The sequence below is a fragment of the Ictalurus furcatus genome, chromosome 8 (genome assembly GCF_023375685.1).
Source record: "Ictalurus furcatus strain D&B chromosome 8, Billie_1.0, whole genome shotgun sequence".
In the NCBI taxonomy this organism is placed as follows: domain Eukaryota; kingdom Metazoa; phylum Chordata; class Actinopteri; order Siluriformes; family Ictaluridae; genus Ictalurus; species Ictalurus furcatus.
Window position 1 is genome coordinate 12,786,740 of NC_071262.1, and position 11,382 is coordinate 12,798,121.

Genomic DNA, 11,382 nt, shown 5'->3' on the forward strand with positions numbered 1-11,382 from the left:
CTGTAGTGGTCTAGAGAGATGTTCTAAGCAGCAGTTGGCCATGTGCCATCATTATATGTGTTTGGACTTGAACTGTGTGGATGGCACTGAAAAGGATTCTGACACCATACGAGGATTTCTAGAGTACCAGCAAGCCGCTTATCTTTGAATTTTTTTGAAAGCTCTACTTCAATCAATATTAAAAGGCGATGTCACACTTACCATTATATGCCAGCTGGACAGGGACTATAATCTGCCTAGAGACCATCTGCTGAGATCATTTCCAAGGAAAAAATCACAGAATTCACAGGCCGTGAGCCTCTCCCACTCATCTCCTGTACAACGACTACATCATCAATTACCTAAGTCATAAGAAAGCATACATTTATGGCTGAAAAAAGAAAAACTATTTCCACAACAGACAAGCTGCCATTTTGCTTAGCTGCACGCGCTGCATGTGGTGGGTTTCTTGCTTACTGTCCCTTCAAATGGAGACAAATAGGATCTAAAGATATCTGTTTAACATTAACCCCATTGGTGTTTTAGGCTGGAGTGGAAGACCAGGCATCCCAGTGACTCATGACTTCTGTATCAAGGCCAGAGAGGGGCAAGGCTAAAGTTTGGAAGCTCTGCTAGGAAGTAGAACACAGTGTTAGAGACAAGACCTTATTATCACATTCCATGTAAGTCAAACAAACACAGCCTATTTATGACACCTTTCCTGTAATACACCATGCTGGTAAATTTGTAATCTCTTTAAGGCTAATGCCATATTTATTTTTTATACATGTAGCTCAAAAAATAAGAAGAGTAATAAAGTAAAAGGATTGGCATCAAAGAGGAGACTGCTGTATACTGGTCTAGCTAAAGTGATAGCAGGGAGGAGAGTATAACCTATAAAAGCACATAAGCAGTAGTGACTGACTCACTCTCAAAGCAGCTGTATTGCAGAAGGATTACAGCAAGAGAAGAAGAGCAGACACACAGCAACTAAGGTAAGAGTAGACTATGCACAGCAAGGGGCTCAGCACTCACTGAGCAACAGTGGTCATGGAGGATTTTGGATTTTAGGAAAGGTAGCCCTAGGTTTTGTGTATCAAATATCATTGTACATATAAAATTAGGATGGAGCTTAGTATTGTCAGCATGTTATTAAGCAGCAACTGTTGTAAGTACATCTATGCCTGGTCTATGCATTTATCGTTGTTTTGTTTCTGTATGTTACTCATTACTAATGCATTTAAACTCTCTTTTGGTATTCCTATTACCTAATTCACCATTTCATAAATAGTCATGTGTGGATATGAACCAAATTCAAAATGCTAGATCTGGCTGTTGTGAAATGTGAAAAGCATATTGGGATGCATCACCCAGCAGCAAAGATATTAGACTTCTCATTTCAAGGAAGCATCAGCAATGCAGTGCATAAGTGTGTAATCATCTGCTTTAGGAGCAAACATACTTGCATCTGCAATCATAATTTGAAGCTGTTCAGCTTAGATGACCTTTTTCTTACGTTTTATGAATTCAAACCATAATATTTGCTTGGATGCTGTTATACTGAACCATTGCTCTGTATCACTATTTTAACTGTCACATTTTCCACTGTAGAAACTCTCAACAGGGGTAACACAATGATGGCAAAGTAAGTTCCAGTGAATATATACTGTACAGTCCCCTCTGAAACTATTGGAACGGCAAGGCCAATTCATTTTATTTTTACTGTAGAATGAAGACATTTGGCTTTAAGATCAAAAGATGAATATGCGAAGAGAAGTTTAGAATTTCAGCTTTTATTTCCTGGTATTTATATGTAAATGACAGAACATAGCCTTCAGTTTCACCTGTGAAGACTGCATTTGTTGTTCATAAGGATAAGCCAACATGATTATTAGAGCGCTGTCTATAGGAGAAAAGCAAGGCATTTTAAAGCTGAGAAAAGAGGCAAACTCAATCAGAGGCACTGCACAAAGATTGGGCATAGACAATGCAACAATTGGAATGTCCTGAAAAAGAAAGAAACCACTGGTGAACTGAGCAACAGACACTGAATGGGTCGGTCAAGGAAAACAACAATAGCTGACAGAAACATTGTGAGTGCTGTGAAGAAAAACCTAGAAACAACAGTCAATGACATCACCAACAACCTCCATAGGGCAGGTGTGAAGGTATCACAATACATCAGACTTCGAGAGCAGAAATATAGAGGCCATACCACAAGATACAAACCACTCATCAGCATTAAGAATCAGAAAGCCAGATTGGAATTCTCAAAGAAATAAAGAGATGAGCCACAAAAGTTTTGGAACTAAGATTAACCTCTACCAAAGTGATGGAAAGGCCAAAGTGTGGAGAAAGAACGGATATGCTCATGATCCAAAACATACAAGCTCATCTGTGAAACATGGTGGAGGTAGTGTCATGGCTTGGGCTTGCATGGCTGCTTCTGGAACAGGCTCACTAATCTTTATTGATGATGTAGCTCATCCAAATTAATCAGGAGGAACTTCATCATGCAACAAGAGAATGAAGAGAATGATCCAAAACACACTGCCACAACGCCAACTTAAAAAAGGACTTTATCAGGGGGAAAAGTGGAAAGTTTTGGATTGGCCAAGTCATATATGTGGTCCTGAAAAGGAAACTAAAGAGAGAAACCACCTCAGAACGAACAACAACTGAAAGAGGTTGCGGTAAAAGCCTGGAAAAACAACACAAAACAAGAAACCACAAATTTGGTGATGTCAGTGAGCCGCAGGCCGATGCAGTTATTGCAGCACGAGATGTGCAAATAAATATTAAGTGTTATTTACTTTAATTTACTTCAAGACTTATCTGCTCCTATATTTTTGCTCACCTAAAATTGGGTGGTCTGATATAAAAAAAGGTTCTATGTATTATCTTGCTTAACACATCTAGATGTAAATACCAGGAAATAAAAGCTGAAATCCTAAAATCTCGTCTGATATCCACCTTTTGATCTCAAACCAAATGTATTTGGTGTATAGCACAAACAAATTAACTGGCTTTGCCGTTCCAGTATTTCCGGAGGGGACTGTACATACATTCAGGTTCATAAATATTTGGACATTGATAAAAAATTATTGTTTTTTTCAGCTGTCTACCACAGTATATTGGAAATAAAATTAAATACTAGATAGAATTAGAATACTAGAGTAATAGAATGCAAAGTGCAGACTTTCAGCTTTAAATATGTTAAATTAGGTGAATGGTGTAGAAATTACCTTTTAAGAAAAGTAATTGGACAAACTAATTATGATTTTTTGGTTGGACTTTGGTTTTCTGGACTTGGTTGCAAATCCTTTGCAGTCAATGACTGCCTGAAGTCACAGACATCACCACATACATCATGAATTTTGAAGCATTTGGCTGAATCTGAACAGATAATGTAGCCCTGTACACTTGTAACCCTGTACACTTCAGAATTCATTCATCACCATCCATCCATCTTCTACCGCTTACTCCTTTTTCAGGGTCACGGGGGAACCTGGAGCCTATCCCAGGGAACATCAGGCACAAGGCGCGGTACACCCTGGACAGGGTGCCAGTCCATCGCAGGGCACAACCACATACACAATCACATACACTATCCCAGGGAGCATTGGGCACAAGGCGGGGTACACCCTGGACAGGTGTACAATGTCGCAGGGCACAATCAATACCATAAATAAATACAATAAATACAAGGGAACCAGTTCTATTAGCCGCCATAAATGCCCATACCATAAAATTTACACGTACGGAATTTAGAAGATGCCCTTATCCAGAGTAACTTACAGAAGTGCTTTGAATTCTCTAACAATAAATACATCCTGATACTGGTTCACTAGATCACAGACTAAGAATACTGTCGGTCTAAAAACTCTGTTGGGATGTAATATAGTACAACAATTCTAGTGGCAAGAATCTAGATTTAACTGAGTCAAGTAGATAGTACACAAAAGTCAGAACCCTACCTTACCTGGTGAGAATAAATACAAGACAGAACATCTTAAAGCACACAATAGGTTATAATCCTCAAATGAAAGCAGGTCTTTGAGCTCATGTGCATTCTCATGTGCATTTCAACTAAAAAATCATGTGGTAGACAGCTAAAATACCAGTAAATTTGTCAGTGTCCAAATATTTATGGACCTTACTGTATACTTACATCTTCTTAATATTGATCTACTGTTCTGAGAGTGCAAAGCTTAATGTACGTGTCTAGCTTTAAAAAAAAGCAGCAAGTGTTATGCTACAATCTGACGTTAGGTTCTTTTTTGTTAGAAATAAAGGGTAATATCAGACTTGTACATGTACAATTATCTCAGTACTATACATGAAAAACAAAGGAAACACTATTATAATTACTACTTAAAAAACAATGATACTGCCAGTGTAAAGCATGTTGAGCTAAGTCATGTAGAATGGGGAATTACAAAGTAAGATATATATATATATATATATCATATCCATCATATATATCATATAGTATATCCAAATATTCTTTTTAGCAGGATTTATAAGAAGAACAGTAGAAATGGCTCGGTAAGTCTCCCATATTCAATGGACAACTGCTTCCTCCACACATGTGCATAGCATACATAATGTACAAGGCTTGTCTTTTTTTTTTTTTTAGAAACACAAGTTTTCATGTTTGAGTGGCAGCCTAATGAATCCTCTCATTTCAGATTTGTCTTTACTTGGGGAAAAGAGACTTTGTGGACCATGTGGACCATGTTGATATTGTGGGTAAGGTCTTATAGTATGTATTAAACAATGTAAATGTCAAAATATCTTTCAAGACATTTTTTTATTTACAGATGGGGTGCTCAAGGTGGACACTTCAGAACTAGATGGAAGAAAAGGTATCTAGAACACACACCTGGATTCAAGTTTTGGGAGCTAAGAAAATCATTTAACACAACATGACACTGGAGCATTAGGCACATCAGATGGGACTGTTTGTAACAAATTATCAGATGTATACAGAGTATATGTAAAACCACAGCTTTAAAACACTGCAAATACCATGCATAAATTAAAATAGAAGTGCTATAACTTAACTAGTGAAGTAAAGTTTGTCATAAAAATAATAATAATAATTTCTTCTTTGTTGTAGTGTTTGTACAGCTGTCTTGTTTCTTTCACTATGGTAAGGAAGATTTGGATCTGATCAGTTTGTCCTTCAGGAAAGACATTTGGATGCACCACGTTCAAATTTATCCTCCACCTGCTGAAGACAAACCAGTTACTACGCCTATGCAGGATGTCCTTATGAAGAAAGCAGAGGAGGGAGCACACCCCTTCACTTTTAATGTATGCTAATCTGCAAAATGCTGTGTACATCAAGAATCTTTCACTGTGGTAACTCCTCTGAAATCATGAAATCTGTGTTTCTTGCTTTCTAAGATTCCAGCAAATCTGCCATGCTCTGTAACTTTTCTGCCAGCAGCATGGGACAAAGGCAAGGTACTGCACCCCCCTCCCTCCTCAACCTCCCCTATCCTCCAAGACACACACACACACACACACACACACACACACACACACACACAGCTACAGTATACACATAGGATATTTTAATTTCTTTCCTTATTATTCACTGTAATCTTCTTTTTATTACCATTGCAGATTTGTGGTGTTGACTTTAAAATAAAAGCCTACATTGCCAACGAGGCTGACGATCCAGATGAGAAAATTGACAAGAAGTGTGTATATGCCTAATTTATCCTCAGTAATAACTAAGAATCATAGGCATTCATTTGATTCGTGCATGGGTTAACTGTCCTGCCTCGTCTGCTTTATAGGGACACTTGTCAGTTGATCATTCGTAAAATCCAATTTGCACCAGACAAGTTGCTGCCTGGGCCTGAGGTGAATATCTACAAGCAATTCATGTTTTCGGGAAAAACGATTCACCTGGAGGCCTCCACAGAGAAGGAGGTATATAGATTATATGGACACTATTATCAAATTTAATTCCATATGCGTTTTTGGTTTGTTTGTTTTTTTCTATTAAAAAATCTGTAAAGGTGATACTCAAAATCTTCTAAAACTGTTTTCCAGGTTTACAATCATGGAGATCCTATCCAGGTCAGAGTGAAAATAAACAACCAGACTAATAAAGTGATCAAAAAAATAAAAATTTCCAGTAAGATGGGATTTGTTGAAATATTATTTAAAATATTATTAGCAAATCATTGGAAAACTATACTATTCCATACTCATTTATTGCACTATTTTGGTGCATATCTCTTACAGTTGACCAAACAGCAGATGTTGTGCTCTATTCAACTGACAAATACACCAAAGTCGTTCTCTGTGAGGAATTTCGGTGAGTAAAGATGACTTTACATGCAATATGTAGCCTACTGTTCAAGAGCAAAATCATTCAAACTTTATTTTGTTATGAACTGTAAACAAGCAGGTAACAAATTAAAAAAAAACCCAGTATCAAGCCATCACGAGTCACCAGAACAGCTTCCATTGTGTCTTGGGCAGCAGTGAATCATGGCCATAGATTTTGGTGCGCCAGGACAACAATAATAACAAAATAGCCTCAAACCTGACTTATGCTGTTGTCTACAATCTAGAGAATTTTTAGACTAAGTCCGTAATAGGCAGTCGACAACATAAATCATACAGTCTAGCAGTAGGTGTTAGACTGTGACCTTTGTTCAACTGTGTCTGATACAGCAGGTGTGTTTCAAATTGCAGTATTAGACTCCAATTGAAATTCTAATTTATAATTAGTATAATTAGATTGCAAAATGAGTGCTGAGAGTGAGGACTGTATAAAGATTAACATTTGTTGAATGACTGATATACTGTATATATCACAGTCCCACCTGCCCCTATGGATGAGTCGTGCAAGAGCTGTTCCAATGGTCGTGCCAGAGACTCTACAAGTCTCTGCAACTGTACAACCACCAAATCATTCAGTAAAACCTTGTGGATATTTGTCTCCCTGTGTCACTGTTGTGTATTTTCACTTTATGTAGTCTTCTGTACTGTATTACTTTATGATAGTGAAACAACAATTTGTTGTATAAAAGCTATATAGAGGCATGACAATAAAAACCCACTTGAACTGACTTGGATGGGTACACTGTCATTGTGAAAGAGACCACTCCCATCAAGGTAGAAAAATTTCAGCATAGGGTAAAGCTGGTCAGTCAGAATAACTTTTGTATTGATTTGCAGTGGTAATTCACTCTACGAGGACAAGCACACACAAGTGGAACCAAACCAAACAGATCTACCCTTTCTTTTAATTTATCACCCCTCTGTATGTACAAAATATGCATACTGTCCTTCAATCATCACTTATTAATAATTTTTTATGGGGTTTTTTTCATCTATCAGTGATCAAGTAAATGGTCAAACCACATTTGAGAAGGAATACATAGTCACGCCTCTAGTGGCCAACAACAAAGAGAAATATGGTCTGGCATTGGACGGCAGGTTAAAAGATGAAGACACAAACCTTGCATCATCCACAATGTGAGTCAAGACTCATCTTAACATGAGCCCTTATGTCTCAGCACCTAAACATGATCTTACAAAATGCAACTACATTACGAGACATATAAGAAGAGGGACTTCCTAATACTTTGCATACTCTGTGGTGTAGCACCAGATTAATCAGATGCTAATGAAGCCTTTGAACTGAATCAAGTAAGTTAGATAAGGGTTGGAAATAAACCGTGTGCCTCCAGACTGAGAAGGGTCAGCATGATGTGTACAATAATACACTGAAATCTCTGATAACATTATTTTAAATATCCTTTTGACATAAATCTCCTAGTTACTTTTTGTCATATGGTGGGGGAAATAAGTATTGGACACGTCAACATTTTTTTCAGTAAATATATTTCCAATGAGGCTATTCACTTGAAATTTTCATTGGAAATATATTAACTGAAAAAATTTTGACGCGTCCAAAACTTATTTCCCCCTCTGTACATTGCAATCAGTCATTGTAATCAGATATTTCTCCTCCTGTAGTCTGCTACCTGGCACATACAAAGATGTACAGGGCATTCTGGTGTCTTACAAAATCAAAGTCAAACTCATGGTGGCCAGTGGTGGTGTCTTTGGAAGCCTTATATCCAGGTTAACAATTTTAAAAATTTCTCTGTTGAGTCTTTATAATATTAATAATACAATATAAATTGAATATATATCAGTTGAATTGAATATATATATATATATATATATATATATATATATATATATATAAGGCCTAATCTTCTGTACTATGTTTCCATTTACAGTTATGTTACTGCTGAAATACCTCTGATCTTAATGTCACCAAAGCCAAAAGGTAAAATTTATAAAAGATACTTTACATAAGATAAAGTGTATGAGGCACAGGACTTGTCTATATCTATATGTCTATTCATCAGTAATCTACTAATGAATACAATTTTCTTTTTCGGCATGCATCTCATTTGGAACAGATGTGTAAGTGGAAACCTTACATCTCAGCTGCATTATAAAGCACATTTTATATGTTTATTGTGATGCAAACTGTGTTTTCTCCTAGTTGATACAATCTCAGCTTCTGTTACTAAGAATAATTATTCTGTTAAATACTGTACTACAAAGTGTATTGAGGAAACTCAGTATGATAAGGTGGACAAGCCAAAGTAATTTGGGTTGGAGTTCCCAAAAGCATTGCAAATTGAGCCCCACATTAAAAACTCTTTCTACAAGCAAAGATTATATTAATTTTATAGAGTTTTGGGGAAACTACATTAGTAGGATATTGTTGCACTGACATTATTTCTTTAGCATAGAAGTGATATTATTTTAGATATCGAAAATAAATTACCCAGTAGTAAATACAGGCCACTCCAAATTCTTGCATGTTACTCTCGTTCTTCATTTCTACAGGGCTGCAGAGCCATCAGCTAAGGAAACATGAAAAATTAAGAATAATAAATCATGGATTTACACAACTGGAATTTTTGTCAGACAATATCTTGTTGTTCTTGTGTGCTGGAAAAATGACTTTTTCTAGCATATTTAAGTATTTGTTCTATATTTTCCCAGGTCAATTTGGAGATAACTACATACTATATATACTATTTGTTTATTCTAGATGAGTCTCACCCAGTAAACGTGAACAGGGCTATCACAAACTTTTTTTGCATTACATTTGATCCTTTATGTGAGTCACAAAGTCACTCACGGGACTATCACCTACAGATATTATAAAAGATCAAGCACTTTTAGAGCCAAATTAATAATGTGTTCTTGTCATCTACTCAGACCCAAGTAGGAGGAACAATATGAAGAAAATTGACCAATTGACTGTTTATTTCACAAACCCTAGCATGGACTTACCACCAGTGGAAAACAACTGAGGAAGATTTCCGGTGCCTAGAAAACAGACAAGAAACTCCAAATAGGCCTCTCTAGAGCAAATCATCACTGATCATCAGGCTTTGGTGATTATAGTATAATGTCACTAATTTTATTTTCTTTGTTGTTCATGCCATTAACATGTGAACTCAGTGTGTTTTTGTACATAAATTGGTTCTGTATTATGTAAATTAATAAGAAATATACGTAAGAAGTATTACTTCCCAGTGTCCGAGTGGTTTTCCTCCGGGTTCTCCAGTTTGAGAATGAATGGATGAATGAATGAATTAATGAATATATACATAGAATTTGTATATAGTTTCATTAAAATTATATATTTTAAAAAATTTATTTTGTGACAAATCTTTTATCATATCCTTATGGACTCATTACTACCTTGATCATTTGGTTCAGTTTTTAAAGCAGTAAACTAAAATATCTGTCCATATAGGATTTCGCGGTGTTTTTTGTGATTGTTGCAGCCAAAAATACTTGATTTTGTGAAGTTTTTGTGCTTTTTTGTGCGGAAAATTAATTTAATTGACGAAATTGAAATTATACATAATTGTTATTATGTAACTGTCTTTGACAGCGATGTTTGCTGGTAAATGAGATCTTTTAGCTGTACTCTTGTTCAAATCACATGAATCGAAGGGATTTCAGCTTTGGCTGACGTCACATGAGGCGCTGTGATGATAACACATGATGCTCAAATTTGCAAAAAGTCTGCGGTAATTTTGAAAAATTGCAAGTTCTTACAAATATTGTGGCGTTTCCTTGATTTTGCATTCATTTCGGCAATCGCAAATCATAAAATCCTGGAGGGACTGATATATACACAATTCGATTAAGATATCTTTACTGAAACTCCATATACTGAAAGATGCATAAACATTAAAAACAATGTTGAACAACAATGTTATACAACTAACTGATGTATAATTAAACACAATTGTAGTATGAGCAATCATGCTGTTGTCATGAATATCAGCACAGCTGATACCTGTGTTTACTCGTAATTACAGCTGAATCACGGCTGTGCTGATATTCAGTACCACAGCACTCTTGCTATATCACATGGTGCAGCTAAAAAAAAATTTAATATCGTGGAAAAGCTCATTTTTTCACGTAATTTAATTCAAAACGCAGAACTTTCATATATTCTAGATTCATTACACATAAAGTGAAATATTTCAAGCCTTTTTTTGTTTGTTTTAATCTTGATGATTACGGCTTACAGCTCATAGAAATCAAAAATCCAGTATCTCAAAATATTAGAATAAAGAATTTATAATACAGAAACGTCGACCCGAGAAGAGCTCTAATCAGCTAATTAACTCAAAACACCTGCAAAGGTTTCCTGAGCCTTTAATTTCTCAGTCTGGTTCAGTACACACAAACACAATCAATTTTCAGATGAAAGTAAATTTTGCATTTCATTTGGAAATCAAGGTGCCAGAGTCTGGAGGAAGAGTGGAGAGGCACAGAATCCAAGTTGCTTGAAGACCAGTGGGAAGTTTCCACAGTCTGTGATGATTTGGGGTGACATGTCATCTGCTGGTATTGGTCCACTGCGTTTTCTCAAGTCGAGAGTCAATGTATTATAAGGTTCACATTTCTGTATTATAAATTCTTTATTCTAATATTTTGAGATACTGGATTTTTGATTTCCATGAGCTGTAAGCTGTAATCATCAAGATTAAAACAAAAAAAGTCTTGAAATATTTCACTTTGTGTGTCATGAATCTAGAATATGTGAAAGTTCCACTTTTTCAATTAAATTACAGGAAAAAATTACTTTTCCACGATATTCAAAATTTTTTAGATGCACTGATTGGTCAGAAGCTGTGCATTATTTTTTGCATAAAAGCACCGCTCGGACAGCAGTTCTTGCTGTAACATGAACGACAGGTTTATATTGATGTGCTCATTCTAATACGTTATTGTTTCTATAGGAACAATCATGCTCATTCTCAGCTATTTGTATGGCAGACACTCCAAAACATCTCAAATGAATACTAAAGAGATTTT

General features: G+C 36.0%; 1 protein-coding gene across 1 annotated transcript; it reads left to right on the forward strand.

Moving 5' to 3' along the window:
• Positions 1-8,865, forward strand: arr3b (arrestin 3b, retinal (X-arrestin)). The gene is made up of 15 exons (XM_053630868.1): positions 1-974; positions 1,591-1,624; positions 4,494-4,527; positions 4,671-4,731; positions 4,803-4,847; positions 5,102-5,298; positions 5,392-5,451; positions 5,614-5,690; positions 5,790-5,925; positions 6,049-6,133; positions 6,244-6,316; positions 7,348-7,485; positions 7,990-8,097; positions 8,259-8,308; positions 8,445-8,865. Exons 2-15 carry the CDS (start codon positions 1,614-1,616, stop codon positions 8,450-8,452), a joined length of 1,083 nt encoding a protein of 360 aa, XP_053486843.1. The 5' UTR covers positions 1-974; positions 1,591-1,613; the 3' UTR covers positions 8,453-8,865.
• The last annotated feature ends 2,517 nt before the right edge of the window (positions 8,866-11,382 follow it).

Coding starts and splice junctions, on each gene's coding strand:
- arr3b (XM_053630868.1), top strand. Junction 4,848..5,101: donor AGAACTAGATGGAAGAAAAG/GTATCTAGAACA, acceptor TCTTTGTTGTAG/TGTTTGTACAGCTGTCTTGT. Junction 5,299..5,391: donor CACACCCCTTCACTTTTAAT/GTATGCTAATCT, acceptor TTGCTTTCTAAG/ATTCCAGCAAATCTGCCATG.